Source organism: Doryrhamphus excisus, chromosome 14 (assembly GCF_030265055.1).
Source record: "Doryrhamphus excisus isolate RoL2022-K1 chromosome 14, RoL_Dexc_1.0, whole genome shotgun sequence".
Classification (NCBI taxonomy): domain Eukaryota; kingdom Metazoa; phylum Chordata; class Actinopteri; order Syngnathiformes; family Syngnathidae; genus Doryrhamphus; species Doryrhamphus excisus.
Window position 1 is genome coordinate 20,140,359 of NC_080479.1, and position 18,116 is coordinate 20,158,474.

At 46.9% G+C, this 18,116-nt stretch overlaps 3 protein-coding genes across 13 annotated transcripts in view; all 3 read left to right on the plus strand.

Moving 5' to 3' along the window:
• The first annotated feature begins 381 nt into the window (after window positions 1–381).
• On the plus strand, window positions 382–5,225 carry dus3l (dihydrouridine synthase 3-like (S. cerevisiae)). 2 transcript variants are annotated; one of them, XM_058047028.1, is made up of 16 exons: window positions 382–662; window positions 755–851; window positions 948–1,212; window positions 1,281–1,623; window positions 1,684–1,717; window positions 1,788–1,869; window positions 1,990–2,031; window positions 2,699–2,851; window positions 3,661–3,777; window positions 3,849–3,914; window positions 3,993–4,103; window positions 4,180–4,276; window positions 4,356–4,431; window positions 4,498–4,686; window positions 4,757–4,885; window positions 4,960–5,225. In XM_058047028.1, exons 2-16 carry the CDS (start codon window positions 775–777, stop codon window positions 5,030–5,032), a joined length of 1,854 nt encoding a protein of 617 aa, XP_057903011.1. In that variant the 5' UTR covers window positions 382–662; window positions 755–774; the 3' UTR covers window positions 5,033–5,225. The 2 variants fall into 2 exon arrangements, with proteins under 2 accessions (XP_057903011.1, XP_057903010.1); XM_058047027.1 differs by having other exon boundaries at window positions 385–662; window positions 1,684–1,718; window positions 1,780–1,869.
• An 812-nt stretch (window positions 5,226–6,037) lies between these two features.
• On the plus strand, window positions 6,038–12,128 carry LOC131102339 (zona pellucida sperm-binding protein 4-like). Of its 3 annotated transcripts, none has more exons than XM_058047923.1 (12): window positions 6,038–6,241; window positions 6,299–6,532; window positions 6,959–7,068; window positions 7,138–7,318; window positions 7,385–7,507; window positions 7,581–7,750; window positions 7,816–7,913; window positions 7,971–8,119; window positions 10,197–10,371; window positions 11,162–11,297; window positions 11,418–11,492; window positions 12,096–12,128. In XM_058047923.1, exons 1-12 carry the CDS (start codon window positions 6,118–6,120, stop codon window positions 12,111–12,113), a joined length of 1,593 nt encoding a protein of 530 aa, XP_057903906.1. In that variant the 5' UTR covers window positions 6,038–6,117; the 3' UTR covers window positions 12,114–12,128. The 3 variants fall into 3 exon arrangements, with proteins under 3 accessions (XP_057903906.1, XP_057903905.1, XP_057903907.1); XM_058047922.1 differs by lacking the exon at window positions 12,096–12,128 and adding an exon at window positions 11,750–11,982; XM_058047924.1 differs by lacking the exon at window positions 12,096–12,128 and adding an exon at window positions 11,805–11,982 and having other exon boundaries at window positions 6,040–6,241.
• Window positions 12,129–13,287: 1,159 nt separating this feature from the next.
• The window catches only part of akap9 (A kinase (PRKA) anchor protein 9), a 38,013-nt gene continuing 33,184 nt past the window's right edge, over window positions 13,288–18,116 (plus strand). For 4 of the 8 annotated variants that reach the window (XM_058047465.1, XM_058047467.1, XM_058047472.1 and 1 more), the window contains exons 1-7: window positions 13,289–13,532; window positions 15,618–15,881; window positions 16,887–16,931; window positions 17,029–17,091; window positions 17,473–17,598; window positions 17,700–17,855; window positions 17,918–18,115. In XM_058047465.1, coding sequence (XP_057903448.1) covers window positions 13,485–13,532; window positions 15,618–15,881; window positions 16,887–16,931; window positions 17,029–17,091; window positions 17,473–17,598; window positions 17,700–17,855; window positions 17,918–18,115 — 900 coding nt within the window. In that variant the 5' untranslated portion in view covers window positions 13,289–13,484. Of the gene's footprint in view, window positions 13,533–15,078; window positions 15,523–15,617; window positions 15,882–16,886; window positions 16,932–17,028; window positions 17,092–17,472; window positions 17,599–17,699; window positions 17,856–17,917; window position 18,116 lie in introns of those variants that run through there. The other 4 variants (XM_058047469.1, XM_058047466.1, XM_058047468.1 and 1 more) reach the window with 4 other exon arrangements.

Consider the following 18,116-nt stretch of genomic DNA (forward strand, 5'->3'; position numbering starts at 1 on the left):
TATCATTAGCCTACTTTTTTTGGGTTTTTTTAATTTTGTATATCATATTTTCATGTGTTTCATTTATTTGTTATTTTTTAATCTTATATAAACTTGACATCTTGTTACATTGTATTGTTATTGTATATTATACTATCCCTAAGTTTCAACAAAGTTATAGTTTTATAAAAAAAAACTCGCGGTAAGGTGCTTACTGAGTGTAACATCCGGGTACTTCGGGCGTACTGTTTTTTTTTTCCGGCCATTCTCGCATGACAAAGTAGCACTTAAATATACAAGTTAGTCATACACATATATATGTAAAATGTTTTAAATTCACATTCATATGCTATAAATTATTTTCAAAAAACCCAAATTCTTCAGAATGGAGATTGAAAAGCTGTCCCTATCCGGAACCAATAATCTGTACTCTCCAAGGCTACTCCGGATCCCTTTAAGGGATGCACTATCGCCGCAACACGCTGCGCACAGTCAAATCACCTGTTATGTGTTTAATACTGTGTGACAGCTGATATAAGAAAACAAACTTTATTTTCCTTTATTTGTGTCACTCGTTGAAAGTAATTGCTGCTTATCATCGGAGGTTTTGATTGTCATATTAGCTTAGCGTCAGCAGCTAGCTTCACTTTATATTAGACTGTCAACACCGCCAACTACAGCAGGTAAGAGATATTTTAATCGTTGTCATTATTCATAAGTATATGTACACAATAGATCGGTAATTTTGAATATTATTCATGTCCTGTTTAAAAAGATACACAGTAAGTGGGGAGAATGGAAAAGGCTGCAGAAGAACCAAATGCAAAGGGGACAGACGGCGTTGTTAAGGGGGAGGCAGCCCTCAAGCCCCAGTGAGTCACATAAGTCAGATATATATAAGTTTGGGTCCTAAATGACAGGTGTCTTCCATCACATGTAAACATCTGCCCTCTTCCTTGCATTTGCAGGTTCATCACCACCAAGGAGAAATTCCACCAATCTGTGGATGCTGAGTGGCAAAGCTCCAAGGCGGCTAAAACCGTGGAGGCAGCCGAGGAGTCAAAGGAGACGCCCGTGGAGGAGCCGGAAACCAAAAAGCTCAAATTAGACCCAGAGGAGAACAGTACAGGCCGTAAGCCGCATGGTAAACGTCTCCGGGGTCAGAACAAGTCCAGGCCGCACAAGAAGCCAACCACCTACGATGAGAAAAGGCTGTGTCTGTCAGTTATCCAGGTAGGAACCTTTATTCTACCACACCTGATGGATGGCGTGTCTCCATAATAATCGTCCCACCTCATCAGGACAACAGGGACTGTCCCTTTGGAGACAAGTGCCACTTTTACCACGACGTCGCCGCCTATCTGGCCACCAAGCCTGCTGACATCGGGGAGAGCTGCCACGTCTACAACACGTTCGGGAAGTGCGCCTACGGTCTCACCTGCCGCTTCGCCAAGGCGCACACCACTGCCGACTTCCAAACCATGGAGAACGGCCTCCTGGTCAAAGCCAACGAGGGCAGGACGGCGGTGAGGAACAGCCTGAGTAAGGAGCTCCAGAATCGGCTGAGGAAACATTCCGAGGTGTTCAGGAAGTCTGCAGAGTACCTGAAAACCATTTCGAACAAAAAAGAAGAGCAAGGCCACGGTAGGAAGACTTTGTCTGGTTTTTGTCTTCAGTGAAAGTCAGCTGACTCACATTTTGCAGGTTCAGCGCCGCCTGGTTCAGACGCCGAGTCGCAGGTAAGACCTGAATGTCCAACATTTGCCACATGGGGCTCATATCAGCTCCGTATTGTTGTAGGCCAGCACGGCCAAAGCGGCCCCAGTGAAGACAGTCGGCGCGTTGACCGACGCGGACGTCATCAAGCTGCGCCCGTGTGAAAAAAAACAGGTATTAAAAAAAATGTCCCGACATAGCCGCTCCCGCTGCGGTTAAACGCATGCCGCCATGTTCTCACCTAGTTCCTCCTGGATGAGATTGTATTCATGTGTGTTTTGTTTGTGCCTCCAGGTGGACTTCAGAGACAAACTCTACCTCGCCCCCCTAACAACAGTAAGTGTCCAAGGTGGGCGTGGGCCGCTGTGACATCACAAGTTGACGCTTTCACAGTAGTAAGAGAAAAAGAAGTCATTTTCAAATCGTGTAGTAAAACATAAAGAGAGGGGATTATTCATTCATTTGGCGACCCTCCACGTGGCGGCGACAACGGCGCGGACGTACCGGCGCCGCTCAATGATGACGACTTTTGACAAAACACAGAAGCCCGGTTCTCCACTTGGAAGTACTTGGAATGTTTTATTCTGCTGTTAAACATTGCCAAATTTTAGGCACATATTTTAGGCTCATTATATGGGCATGCCCGGGTGCCAGCCGTACGCCTGCCCTGCTCCTCGCTCTTGGGGGTGGCCCCAGTCACAGTGGAGGGGGGGTGCGTGCCCAGAAATTAAATCAAAGCCAAGGAACTCTAGCTGGGATAGGTGAAGATTAGGGAAGGTCTAGAAAGCCGTGTGTGCGGGTTATGGTGTGGAGCTGCTCTATAGGAGTCCACAGGACCATCATAGTCCCCTTTAAGTCTTCCCCCATTGTCATCCTTGACCGTTGGTCTCGGTGTCTGAAGAGCCAGACGCCCCAGTCTTAGGACACGTAGATGCTAACGTATATCACGGTCCTTCATTCCTACTCCAAAGGAGACCAATTCCAGTCTCCTCTCTGTCGGCAGTGTGGGAACCTGCCCTTCCGCCGCGTGTGCAAGCGTTTCGGAGCAGACATCACCTGCGGCGAGATGGCCATGTGCACCAACCTGCTGCAGGGCCAGCAGTCCGAGTGGGCCCTCCTCAAGAGGCACGAGAGCGAGGACCTGTTTGGAGTCCAGGTTTGCCTAGACCTGTTCACACGTTGGTAACCCTTTGGAGTCAGGATGGAGAGGTCTTCAGGGTTTTTATGTTGACCCTTTTGGATTGCTTTTCTCAGTGTGTGACTGGACAGGAAGTATTCATGTACAGTCACTCAAGTACAGTGAAGTATTCATGTTGACATGAAACCAAATTCTATTAAGACGTCGGGCCTAAAATGTATCAGTCTAGAACAGGGGTCGGCAACCTTTACTATGAAAAGAGCCATTTCACCCACTTGCCCACTAAAGAAAAATAGCCTGGAGCCGCAAAACGTTGTATGTTTAAAACAACATTGGAGGGAATTTGGGGGTGTCAAAGTAGTTCAGATAAAAAAAAAGTCGAGTTGGACTACTCTTACTAGTACTGGAGATAAACTTTTGTTTTTAAATGAGCTCTAATTTATTTTTTAGAATCGTCAAATAACTCATTAATAATAATTAATAATTAATAACTCAAATAACTCAAAGTATTACTCATTTCCCTTCATGTTAACCTGTCAGAGAGAACTGGATAGCATCCTGTCTGCTCATTCAGTCACCAGTCAGAACTCAGTCAGGATGCATTCATGGTCTCACACAAAGTTGGATTTTTGTAAACTCATAACAAAGACGTGCATTTTCACCACACAAGTGCTAAAAAATATTCAAGCATTGCAAAGGGAGCCGCAACAAAGAGACTGGAGAGCCACATTTGGCTCTGGAGCCGCGGGTTGCTGACCCCTGGTCTAGAAGTTCTACTTGGGTTTGAGGATGAACGAGGAGAGTGAAGTGCTGATTTTGGCGGTCAGGTGGAGGGCTGCTTCCCCGACACCATGACGAGGTGCGCCGAGCTCATCAACAACAACACCGACGTGGACTTTGTGGACATCAACTCGGGATGCCCCATCGACCTGGTGTACAAGAAGGTGATGACTGCAACCTCCCGGTTGTTTTGCAGCGAGCGTCTCCAAGTGAAGCTCTTGTCTGTGCTCCTCAGGGCGGAGGCTGCGGCTTGATGACCCGCACTCGCAAGTTTGAGCAGATAGTCAAGGGCATGAATCATGTGAGCGTGCTTCTTTTTCGCCCGAGCAAGCCAGGGAAGCCTTCAGGTCATCGTGTGTACGTATTCATCCCCCCACAGGTGCTGGACGTCCCTTTGACGGTCAAGATCCGCACGGGCGTGCAGGAGAAAAGCAACGTGGCACATAAGCTCATCCCAGAGATGAAGAGCTGGGGCGTCTCCATGATCACGGTACCGTCCGTCGCCGTTCCGCAGCATATAGGGCGTGGTCGTCATGTCACGTTGTGCTGTGGTGGTTTTGCCGCAGCTGCATGGCCGTTCCAGGGAGCAGCGCTACACCAAACTGGCGGACTGGGACTACATCGCCGCCTGCTCCAAGCTGGCCAGCCCCGTCCCGCTCTTCGGTAGCGCCGCCTTTCATCCGGGCTTTTATTGTCCTTCTCATGAACGTGATCTTGGCTCATGTGGTTTTCACCGTCCCAGGGAATGGAGACATTCTGTCCTACGAGGACGCCGTGAGAGCCAAAGAGACGGGGGTTTCTGGAATTATGATTGCAAGGTGAGTCTCGGTAATTGTACCCTCAAGGGTACCCAGTCTTTATATTTGCTGCTCTCGTCCCCGCAGGGGTGCTCTGGTTAAGCCCTGGATCTTCACCGAAATCAAGGAGAGCCGCCACTGGGACATCTCCTCCGGCGAGCGACTGGACATCCTCAGGGATTTCACCAACTTCGGCCTGGAGCACTGGGGCTCGGACACGCGGGGCGTGGAGAAGACCCGCACCTTCCTGCTGGAGTGGCTGTCCTTCATGTGCAGGTGGGGGTGGGGCTTCCGGGGACGCACGTTAGCGTGTTAGCATTCCAAGACTTCCGTCTTCATCCGCTAGGTATATTCCGGTGGGCCTGTTGGAGCGAGTGCCTCAGAAGCTCAACGAGAGACCTCCGTACTACCTGGGCAGGAACTACCTGGAGACGCTGATGGCCAGCCAGAATGTCGGGGACTGGATCAGGATGAGGCGAGTCGCTACCTTCGCTCGGCGGCAATTCATTCAGGCGTGATGCTAACCTGCTTTTGTGTGTTTTTTGACAGTGAAATGCTCCTGGGACCCGTACCGCAACACTTCAACTTCCTGCCCAAACACAAAGCCAACTCATACAAATGATGATTATTATGATTATTATTATGATTATTATGATTATTATGATTATTATGATTATTATGATTATTATTATTATTATTATTATTATTATTATTATTATTATTATTATTATTATGTGCCGCCTGCATTTTTTGGCAAGTTGTCTGAGAGACAACTTCCTGTTTGGGTACACATGTAATGTGTAATAAAGTTTTTTTCCCGGCGTAAAGATTGTATTTTGTGCTGCATTCATGGACCGTGTGCACGTTCATATAGACTAGATCAGGGGTCAGCAACCCGCGGCTCCAGAGCCGCATGTGGCTCTTCAGCCTCTTTGTTGTGGCTCCCTTTGCAATGCTTGAATATTTTTTAACACCACAGTGGGGAAAAAGCATGTCTTTGTAATGAGTTTAAAAAAATCCAACTTTGTGTGAGTCCATGAATGCATCCTGACTGAGTTCTGACTGGTGATTGGATGAGTACAAGGATGAGCAGACAGGATGCTATTCAGTTCTCTCTCACAGGTAAACATTAAGGAAAATACTTTATAAATACTTTTCATACTTTCCCAAAGCTATTTGACAATTCTAAAAAATAAATTAGAGATCATATAAAACAGCGACATTGGAACTTCAGGTATCAGGTAAGTTTACAGTAATTTACACATATATTTATGTAAGTTTATATTTAATATAATACTAGCAAGAGTACTCCAACTTGTTTTTTTTCTTATCTGAACTACTTTGATAGCCCCAAATTCCCTCCAATTTTGTTTTAAACATACTATGTTTTGCGGCTCCAGGCTATTTTTCTTTAGTGAGCAAGGGGGTGAAATGGCTCTTTTCATAATAAAGGTTGCCGACCCCTGGACTAGATGGATGCGCCCACATTCAGCTGGTCTCCAGTCTGGTCTTTCCTGCCATCATGGTGAGCCCACAACCTGATCTTCCACTTTCCAATCTCCAAAACATCCACCCCCCAGGTACGTCGGTAGCACACCTGACCCAACCAATCAGCCGCCCCCAGGTGTGATCGTTAACGCGGCAAGGTGACGAGTTCAAGGTGCGGCCGTGTTGCGGCAGCGAGGCTTTTTTGGGCTGTCGGGGGTCATGGCTCGACTCGGGGCGGCGTTGCTGTTGTTGGTCCTGACTGAGTGGCTGCACGCGGTTGCGGCCCGAGGATGGGCGGAGGACGACAAAACCACGCTTTTTAAAGGCCCCAGGCCCTCGTCAGGTAAGAATATGAGCGACAATTGAGGAGGCGGCCCTTCTGACATTCCCTCCCCTCCAGATTTCGAGGAAGAAGATGGTGACGATGATGACTATTACACCGACCCTGCCGTCCAAGCGGAAACGTTAGAACCTCCTCCAGGAAGGCTGGCAGGTTCCCCAGACGAGGGCGCCTCTCCAACAGGCCGTACAAGCCCCACCAATCAAAGTGAAAGTGGACTCCATGTCGTGTGTGAGGAAGATGGCTTCCATATCCGTTTAGCAGCTGCTCCGCTAAGTCATGTCAAAGTGTCGGGTAAGCGCTTGGTTCTTACACGGCACTCTCGTTTCAGTAGGTCGTCTTCTGACGGGACGCTACTACGAATTAATGAACACGATGCTTTACCTTTTAGAGTAGTCTGTGTACAGCTTGGATATACGATCCTCTGGAAAGGACTCCACACGACTTAACATTCCAACTGTATGCTACATTGCTTACAAGTTCTTGGAACGTTCTCCTTTGGGTTCCCCTTTTCTTTGAATATTTGGACTTTATTCTTGTCTCCATGTATTTTGTGATGTTTTCTTGTTAAATGATATTTTTAGAATACGCCTGGGCCAGTAAAAAAAAAAAAAAAAAAAAAAAAAAGCTGCGTGCCATCAACGGCCCCTGGGCCACCCTTTGGACACCCTGCTGTAAGGTAAAGGGTGTAGTCACCCACCTCTTCCTGGCATTCCGCAGCTTCTGAAGACCTCCCAGCTGCCGGTCCTGCTCAGAAGACCTGCGGCCTCAATGTGACCCGCCTCCAGAGCGGCGTGACGGTGCCCTACACGGGATGCTACGTGGAGAAGGTGGGTTCTGACCTTCTGGTGCCATTTGTTTGGAATGACCTGGAATGACCTCGGGGGGCGGGCTTACAGACCAACAGCTACCGCCTGCAGCTGAAGTACGTGGACCAACTGGGTCGGGCCCGAGTCGCCGAGGTCGCCTGTGATCCCGGTTCGTCGTCGGGCTCCGATTTGACGCCTCGTTCTGGTGCCGAGCCCGGCAGTGCTTCAAGATGCAGAACGCCACCGCCCATGGTGGCACCCAAGGCGCAGAGTAGGGCACCATTCGATTCTTGCTTGTGATGCTTTGGCCAACGTACGCATCTCCCCGTCCTTGCAGATTGCGCCCTGGCCTCTGAGGAGCAGCTGGCGTGCGGACAAGCGGGAATATCATCCTCCGCCTGTGAGAGCCTGGGATGCTGTGTGGATCCCACCACGTGGAAGTGCTTCTATCCGATGGATGGTACGGGTTCTGCCTCTGCCTCGTCATCCTCCATGATCCACGTTAGAAGCAAATGTTGTTGTTGTGCCGTCAGAGTGCACGCTGGATGAACACTTTGTCTTCATCATCCGCTCCGAGTACGCGTCCACGTGGGTGGACCCCGCCCGGCTGGTGATACCGGGAACCAGCTGCAAGCCGGTCGTCCTCAAGGCCAACTTTGCCATTTTTAAGTTCAAAGTGACGGAATGTGGGACTCACACTTACGTAAGTTGGTGTTCTTCCATGACCCCCAGCCGCCCCGCCCCCAAGTGACATGTACCAACCTGCAGGACATCGGCGTGACGAGGTTCTACCTGGCTGAGGTGCAGACGCTCATCAAAGCGCTCAACCTCAAATACGGAATCGTCACAAGAACCGACCCGCTGAGGTGAGTCTTCCGTCTGCTCCCGATGGACGCCCGCCTTATTTGGTCTTCCTGTTTCAGGTACCTCATCGAGTGTCGCTACGGTATCTCCACTAACGCCCGGCAGCCTCTGGCCAGTGTCGGCTTCATGGTGAAGATCCCCAGTCGCCACCTGCCCCCGTCCGTCCACTCCGACGCTTTGTATGGCGTTCGCTTGAGGATTGCTACCGGTCAGTTTGCCGTCTCCGCAAGTCATGCTAGCATGCGTCGGGTAACGCTGATGGCGTGCTGTACTTGGCGGGAACACTTCACATGTTTTACTCTATGAAGAGCCCCCCCCCCATGTGGGCCCCCTCACATTCTTCGGCCTTTCTTAGAAGAAGTTAGGGTGACCTGGTATAGGATGTATGGTGTTCAATCAATGCAGCATTTCCTGCTTTTCTATTGGCTTTTATATTGGTAAGAATATTACCTTAATACCTTTGTAACTATACATTGTTAGAGGTACCTAGGCTAACATGCATAAATATAGAGGTAGGGATTATCATTATTATTATCATTAATTATTATTAATTATTACTTTACAAAAAATAGTAATAATGGACAGCTTCAAAAATTGGTTTGAGCACAGACCTAAAACCTTGCTTCCTAACGCACAAGACTAGACACACAAAAAACTAATAAACACGTCTAAAAACCTCAGGTAGGGTTTAACAAGAAGAAACTGATGTTTGGGTTGGTCACCTGTCCAGACACGGTCTCAAGTTCTTGTTTTTTTTAATGCATAAGATTAGACCAGGGGTCAGCAACCCGCGGCTCCAGAGCCGCATGTGGCTCTCCAGCCTCTTTGTTGCGGCTCCCTTTGCAATGCTTGAATATTTTTTAGCATCCGTGTGGTGAAAATGCACGTCTTTGTTATGAGTTTACAAAAATCCAACTTTGTGTGAGACCATGAATGCATCCTGACTGAGTTCTGACTGGTGACTGAATGAGCAGACAGGATGCTATCCAGTTCTCTCTGACAGGTTAACATGAAGGGAAATGAGTAATACTTTGAGTTATTTGAGTTATTAATTATTATTAATGAGTTATTTGACGATTCTAAAAAATAAATTAGAGCTCATTTAAAAACAAAAGTTTATCTCCAGTACTAGCAAGAGTACTCCAACTCGTCTTTTTTTTTCCCTCCAATGTTGTTTTAAACATACAACGTTTTGCGGCTCCAGGCTATTTTTCTTTAGTGGGCAAGTGGGTGAAATGGCTCTTTTCATAGTAAAGGTTGCCGACCCCTGGATTAGACGCATGTAATCCAGAAAATAAGTAAATGTCACAAAAAAGTGGGCTAATAAATTGACACACAAAGACTGCAGATTTCCGAAAATAACAGAAGAAATGATACAGCACTCTACAAGCAATGATGTCTGTAAAATTAAATCATTAAAAATTTAAAATTACACAATTTTTAACTATAATGACGAAAATGGTAATATTAATGATGATTATAATGATGGTAATAATGATAAAGATTATAACAACAATGATAATAATAATAATAATAATATTACAATGATAATAATAACAGGGGAAACAAGACAGTGGCATGAACATGATTATATCCTGCAAAAAGGGGTAGGCATTTATTAGCTTTTGCTTCAGCCTACTCCTTTTGGGCTTGGGATCAGATAGTTGAATACAAATGTAAATAATGGAAAGTTATATTTTGATTGATGTAAGAAATGCACTGTAATGTTTCACATATTTGCCCAAATAAAGGGAAAAAAAAGCATAAGAATAATATATCAATACTCTTCATCACTATTGTACTATTGTACATATACTATCTGATTCATTGATCATACTGTTTATAATTTATATAATCTGCAATAACCACTTCACTGCAATACTGTACATATTACTGCTATTATATATTGTCATATCCATACTGTTTATAATCTGTATAATCTACAATAGCCATATTATAGTCATTTCCATACCCTAGTCACTCCATTGCAATACTGTATATATTACTGTTATTATATATTGTCATACCCATACTGTTTATAATCTGTATAATCTACAATAGCCATATTATAGTCATGTATATCCCTGTACATATCCTCACTGTATTATAGTCATAGCCTGTATAGTTTTATTTACATACATCTGTCCATACTAATGTACTTATAAAAATTGCACTTCTGGTTGGATGCTAACTGCATTTTGTTGCCCTGTACAAGTGACATGAGCAATAATAATAATAAAGTTGAATCTAATCTAATCTAATGATATTTGCCCCCACGCTTGCAGATGACAGCTATTCCACCTTCCTGCCTTCCTTCCCGACCTTGCGCTACGTCCTCAACAAAGCCGTCTATTTGGAACTCAGCCTGTGGTCTCCCAAACCCGACGCCGTCATCCTGGTCAAATACTGTCTGGCGTATCCTCGCTCCGCCAAGAATGCTCTGGTTCTCGTTTACGAAGGGTTAGTAACCATCTCAGCCCACCGTGCACGGTTTATACCAGAGGTAGGGAACCTATGGCTCGGGAGCCAGGTAGGGCTCTTTTGATGACACTATCTGGCTCTCAAGCATTTCTTACCACAATAAAAATGTATTTTTGCTAACATTTTAACGTAAACATCACAGAAATCACTGTTAAAAATAATATTCAAAATCAACAACTTTCTTATGCATTTTAATTCATCTATTTTCTACTGCAATATGGCCGACCATATCTATCTTTCCTGATGATATTTTCCAGGTCAAACACCAAAACATGATTATTACTGGGTAATGCGGTAGTCTACCTCGGTCATTGAGATGTCAAAAAAACATGTAAATATAAACTTTCCTCCTTTAGTCAAATAGCTAAAGCTGCAGAACCAAGCCTTCTGGTGAAGATGGCCAAAAGAATGAAATATACTGAATACGGTTCAAAACCATGCAGCAGCAGAAGTTGCATTAATGGCAGCAAGTATTTGATTTATTATTAGACACTGCGCTGCTCACGAAAGTGTGCTGGCCACACCCCATTGGCGTGGGGTAGTGTGCCTGGTCTACGTAATTAGAGCCCATTATATCTAAAACTGTTGGTCTTACATAAAAATGCACACATTTTATTGCATTCAATGTTTAAAAAAATGTATATGGCTCTCACAGATACACATTTTAAAATATCTGGTCTTCATGGCTCTCTTAGCCAAAAAGGTTCCCGACCCCTGGTTTATACTATCTTCGTGGTAATTTGGAGGGGGGGTGTGTCTGTCCCTGTAGGTGTGCCAACCCTTACGACCCAAATGTGTCCATCCTGGAAGTCAAGGACTTGCCCCAAAATCGCCATCAGAGGCGTTTTGTTGTCAGGGCTTTCCAGTTTATGGATACCAAAACTAAGAAGTACTTGGATGAGGAAGTGAGTATTTATTGCCATTCGTTGTATCACCAGCTTATGTCCACATTGTCGTCATAAAACCCGAGACGGGCTTTGTGAAAGTATAAGGTTCTTCTGACATGCTGATTGTGGTCCCCGCAGATCCTTTTCATGTGCTCCTCTGAGGTTTGTAGACCGGACGAGACCACTTGTGAAGAACGCTGCTTCGATGGAAAAGTGAGTTTCTAACATAAAAAATACGCCACATGGAGGCTTGAAATTTCTCACACAGCTCAATGTCTCTGAAAGCTCCACTGTAGGTGTAGGGTGTTACTCCCAAATGTGGTACTCCTGTCATACGTCACTGAGCATGAAATGCTATGCATGTACATGCCAGTACTGTGTACTGCATATATCTATGCTGTCTTGTCATTTGCAGGTACCAATGCCAGTACTGTGTACTGCATATATCTATGCTGTCTTGTCATTTGCAGGTACCAATGCCAGTACTGTGTACTGCATACATCTAAGCCGTCTTGTCATTTGCAGGTACCATGAAGACGTGCTACAAGACTCGTACATTTCCAGCTTGTAATCTTTTATTATACTCTAAAGAGACAAATGTTTTCCGTAACAGGAGAATATTACATCGAGTATTTCAAGTGTCGGTGTCATGTTTGCCGCGCTGTGTTTACACCAAACAATAAACGGCTAAATAACTAAATAAGCGCCTGTCTCTCCTAGTAATTAGCGGCCGCGGCGTAATCACGACTTTCAAATTGCAGACTGCGTGACAAATGCTAATTCAAGTGATGTTCTTTTGCATATATCTGCCACAAGAATGCGTTTACTGCTTGATGAGCTCGCCGCTGAAGAACCTACTGACCGTCCCGCGGGCTCTCGACACCCACGAGTACCTCCCCTTATGAATATTTCACCCCAACCCTGAGCCGTTCATCATGCAAATCAGCTTTCACTCCTGCTGTGAAGGACATAGTCGGTGATGGCTGACATCACAGGATGCAATTTACTCGTCGTTATTGCCAAGCACTTTCACTCCGCCGCTGCAAAGTGGTCATTAAACTTCGTTGTCAGAACGTTTTCAGGTTATATGATACCCCAGCGTACATCGCTCGGCTTTGCAATCATAATTAATGCGCTCCTTTTGCTCTCATGTTCTGTGCGACTGAAACATTACTCCCTCGGCGAATCAATAATTTAGCCTGGGCCTAAACTTTCAAATGCACCACACTTCCTGCCGACACTGCCGCACCGACCGTAGCTGCTCACAGGTGGGGTGGAATTGGACAGCATGTCCAAGAGAAGATGGGTGGAATTCAAGATCTGCCAGACTATAAGTTGCTCAGCCCCCGTCAGCGGAAGACACGGGGGGTCCTCGTCTGCTGCTGCTGCAGGTATCTGCCGTCTGTTTACACGTGATGGGGAACAGTCTAATAGCAGCCATGACAATATGAATGACTCTTGAACATTTTGTTCACACGGGCCCTCTAAGTGGGACAGCTCTGTTGCCATAGAAACGGCAGCAGCTGCAGTCATTTTGGCAGGATAACAATTGATTGCTCATCACTTTGTCAAATAATTTAATGATTTTTATTCCCGTTGAAGAGAAGTTTTATTTGCCATTGCCTTTCAGAGCTTAATTGCAAGTAATGGCATGTTAGAGGGCAGAGGTCACCGCTCTGAGGTTAGATCCTTGACATTTTGTGGTACTTTGTCACGATAAAAGACAAAATCGCCAATTAATAATCAACTTGTTTTCAAACCTTTAGCGAGAGATTAACATTTTCTTATAAACTCGAAGTGGGAGATAAATTAACTAATACTGTTAGTATAGTATAGTATAGTATAGTAGTATACTGTTAGTATAATATGTAATGGATGCAAGGTTGTCAAACCTGTCAACAGAGGCAACATAAACAGCATCTATTTTGACGACGATTCTGGCTGCCACTGAAGGCAACACCGGTGGAATCCAGGGGGCGTGGCTACGAGCCACCTATCAGAAGCCATCACAGTGGGGTGTCATGTTTACGTGGAAAAACATGGCCGCCGTCTTCCAGCGAGGAGACGGACCGTGTTAGAATGCGGGCGCAAGCCTCTGGCAGCCAACCAGAAGCCGGCCGGTGCACATTTACCCACCGGAGCTTAAACGTACCTTGTGGCCATTACGTATGAATCCGTTTCCGTCTTGTTTCAGACGGCGTGACGATGGAAGACGAGGAGAGGCAAAAGAAGCTGGAGGCCGGCAAAGCGAAGGTAGGACGCCTTGCCATGACGTTAGCATAACTCTCTCATGCTGCTGTCGTGGCTCTAAAGTCAATGTATCGTTGCTGAAAACTTTTATGGTTTGTTGTTGGGTCTGTCAGCTGTTCCGCCCACCGTCATACCCCCCCTCTCCCCCCTCCCGTCGCAGCTGTCAGTCCAAACATGCGCCCTGCTTTGACAGCCGGAGGGTGTTAGCCTAGCTTGTGCTTGCTAGCTCCATGGTACATACACCCTTTGTCATTCGAACTGCAGACCTTCACTCAATGTTAGTCAGGGTTGGGTTCTGACTCCTGCTGGGAGTGAGGCTGGATGGCTGACTGGCTGGCTGACTGGCTGGCTGACTGGCAGGTGTAACAGGATTTACGGGACATATCCCCACCCGGGCGAGCACTCAACTGTCCCCCATGCCAGAAGATATGTGTTGCCTTCAGTGTCAATGAACAACACCCCCTCCATTTTAACAGATTGCATGTCAAGTGCATTATTGTTGGCATAAATGTCAGCTTTATTACTCCCTCTGTTGATAAGGTTTTTGTAACTGTTTGGCCAAAGTGTGGGGAATCTTGGCGAGTCCAGACATTTAGACATGATGGACGAAGAGGCACTGTCAAAGCAGAAATTGCTTGATCCCAACAGTGCATGGTATGCTGCTTGTAATTTGAAAGTCACGATTGATTGATTGATTGATGAGGAATCTGCAGTGTTACGTTGGCGTCACATGCTGGGGATGAGAGGCAACAAAACAAACAGAAGCACAAGAAGAAAGCTCAAAGTGCATTGTCGGTGTCACAACAGTGCATGGTATGCTGCGGAAAGCATGATACGTGCCCAGAATCTGTAGACCAGTTGAAGAAGAAGAAAATAATGCGGACTGTGTGTGGGCATGGTAGCCTGCTGGGTGTATCCTAGGCACATGATGTCTAAGATAGAGACTCTTGCCCTCTGGCGTCCGCTCTACTCTGTTGTTGACACTACATAAGTAAAGTAATAACAAGAATGCATCACATACATAGTTAATTGTACATGTGTGTGTTTTCTCAGGCTAATTTAGATTTGATGAAAGTACACGTGGCCGTGTGTGTTTTGAGTCATTTGGAAGCTAGTCCTGATCCATTCAAAGCCTACTTGTGCTACATTTAAGGTACCTTATCTTCATCATCTGTTGTCAGTAAGTCCCCATCCCTACTTAAAAAGGTGCCTGTGTAAATGTTTGTGTTTCTGGCAGCGCAGATGGAGGTGCCAGGGGGCCGTCCATTTACTTTTCCACAGATTTCTGGCACATTTATTCTAAAAAAAAAATTATATTGTAAATCGTAGCAGCATACCATGCACTGTTCCAGCAAAAAACTGGTCTTTCATCTCTTTTTTTTTGTTCTTGCGTGTTGTGTCGTCATCAAACGTGAAGCATTATGGATCCTTACTTTGTAATTCCTACAGTGAGCAAGCGGCATACCATGCGCTGTCGTGACTATTCCTTCCATGGCACCTTCACCTGCACATTGCAAGTAAAGCAGTGTCAGTGGGCGCCGTCTAAAGTTGAAACCCAAAGCCGGCTGCAGCGTGCTGTGGATTAGATGTGCCTGGATTCAGGGGATCTAATTCAGTTAATTGGGAGCCTTGAGCGGGTGCACATGTCAGCTCAACATTAAACACGTCTAGCGGTGAGCGTACTTAAGCACGTAGGAAGGAAAGTAAAGGAAACGTAATGGACGGGGAGAGACTGTTGCTCCTGTTTCCATTCAGCGAAAAGCCTGACTTGTATTTCGGTGGGCAGCTAGAAGACCATCAAACCCGGCCCGTGGTAGCAGAAAGTAGAATGGGTGGTTTAAGGTGATCGTTGACATGGTTTGAAGTGTAATCCTTTAGCGGGGATTAGCCTCTGGCACAGCGAAGGGTTGCTGTTGGCGGTCGGAGCACGGACCAAGCCTCTTTGGCCAATGCCATGTTTCGCTTGAGTTTCCCCAAGTTGTGCGGACGAACAGTAGGTTGTTCTGCTTGCTTTTGGTGGTGTGTGTGTGGAAGTCCATGAAGCCCAGATTGAGTCCTGTCTTCCTGTCGTGTTTCCCTTGTCACCAGCTGGCTGAGTACCGCCAAAGGAAAGCTCACGCAGATTCTCAGAAGAAGCAGAAAAAGAAGAAGAAAAAGAAGTCTGAAGAGGATTCGCAGGGAAGCGTGGAGGTCCAGCAGGATCGCTCCGTGGGACGTGAGGATGACTCGACCGGGGGCCGAGATGGAGCTGAGGAAGGAAATGAAGAGCGGCCTCGCACCACCGACTTGAGCCTGTCAAGGACGCTGGGCAGCGGCGAGGTGCTCAGGCATGACCTGACCTCCACCGTAGAGGTAGGCGCATCAGCACACTCGCTCTTCTGACGAGAACCATGGGGAACCATGGAGAACCATGGCAGGCATCTGCAAAGTCTACTTTTCTATTCTTATTTATTAGCGATGTCACATGACACCAGGCGAAACATTCATTCACGAGGGTCACGGGGGTGCTGGAGCCTATCCCAGCTGTCCCAGACCACATATAGACAAACAACCATTCACACTCACATTCATACCTATGGACAATTTGGAGTTAGCCAATGAAGCTAGCATGTTTTTGGAATGTGGGAGGAAACCGGAAACCCACGCACGCACGGAGAGAACACGCAAACTCCACACAGAGATGGTCGAGGGTGGAATTGAACTCAGGTTTCCTAGCTGCGCGCTAACCACTCGACCACCGTGCAGCCCCCACAATATTTATATGACCAGAAAAATGAAAACATAACAAAAGCAGCATAGAAAACGCCCCCAACCAGTGTAGTGGTGGGAAGTCTATTATTAATACCACATATCCATTGCTAATATTGCAAACGACTGATGTCATATGATCTCCCGTCACTGACTTGAACTACACGTGCACGCGTTCACGTACGGCATCGTTCCATCAGGAGCACAAAGATTGCCACTTGTGTCCACAGTTGTCCAATTATTGAGCTCGGCTGCGTCTCCCCGGATCCTCTCTCTGTGTCGGATGCGCACTAAAGCACCAGTTGCCATGGAAACAGACAGCCTGCATGACCAGTTCCTGTGGCCTCGCCGCACTTTGAAGCAGAACGTGATCAGATCTACTCGTGTCGTTGTTTGCTCCACGTTGTTGTGAAGCAGGAAAGTCAGCCTGGTTTGTGTAGTAAGGGCTTTTGTGTTGGCTACACACTTTCTCTCATATAATTGCTCCTGCAAGAGCCGTTGTTGACGTTAGCGTCCATCTTTGTCACGTGTGGCCCCGCAACATCATGCCATGTTAGGTCTGCGTCCTACATGAAGAACGCATCTAAAGGTACTCTTCTTGTGTTGCAGCCTGAGAGTGAGGTGTCAACAACCGCAGAAGATTACTCCTCAGAGGTAAGTCACATGACCGAGCAGCTCATACACATTGCATAGTTTTGGGCGGCTCCTTAGTTGCCCCGTGGACGTGTTTGGCTGACGCCGTGTCAATTAGCAGGTCAATGGCTGCCGGGAGATGACAGACAATCTAATGACGTCCTCCAAGGATTTTATTTGGGTACGGTAATCCGATCAGGCTGCTCTGCTGGCGGCCATGATAGCGTTGCCGCCACTGCCTGCCGACTGCTGACCGTGCATTCACTCGACATGTTAAACATTCACTCATCCCGCCTTTCTAGCCCTTTCTACTCAATACTAACACGTTTGTAGTCTGGGGGAAAGCTTTTATTCACAGCTTTTATTTTGAAAGGAATGAGTGACGGTGGAAAGAGGAGCTTGAGTAGCTGCGCTAGGCCGCGTTAGAAGATAGGGAGGGAGGGAGTGAAGGCATGGTGGACTTCTAACGCCCTGCATGCTCCCTGTCTGCTTCTGCAGCTAACGCCGCTGCTCTCGGCGGCGTGCTCGTCAAAGCTTTAGTAACCGCTGTCCACCTGTTCAGGAGGAGGCGGAGCCTCTACGCGAGGGGATGAAAGGAGGCAGGACGCAGGACGTGGAGACGGTGGAGGAGCTGAGTCAGGAGCTGGAGGAAATGAGGTCTGCGTTTGGACGAGAAGGTGTGCAGAAGGTAAATGTTGATGGACATGTTGATGAAGTGTGTGTGTGTGTGTGTGTGTGTGTGTGTGCACGGCTTTTTTCAAGAGCTTTCTCTCTCGCTATTTGATGCAGCTGCAGGACTTTGAGGCCGCCCTGAAGCAGAGAGATGGCATCATCACCCAGCTCACCGCAAACCTGCAGCAGGCTCGCGAGGAGAAGGACGAGATCATGAAGGAATTCCTGGAGCTGACAGAGCAGAGCCAAAAGCTCCAAATCCAGTTCCAGCAGGTATGTTCCGCTTCAAGTGTGCTCCGTATTCCAAAACATCTAGCTTCAACTGTGATTTCCAGCTGCAAGCCGGCGAGACCATGAGGAACACCAGCCACAACAGCACAGCGGCCGACCTCCTTCTGGCCAGGCAGCAGCTCCTGCAGTACCAAGTACAGCTGGACCAAGCCAACCTGGAAGCCAGGAAGAACCAGGAGAGGAGCTGTGAACAGCAGCAGCTCATCAGCCAGCTCCAGCGCCAAGTCAGCCATGTGGAGATGG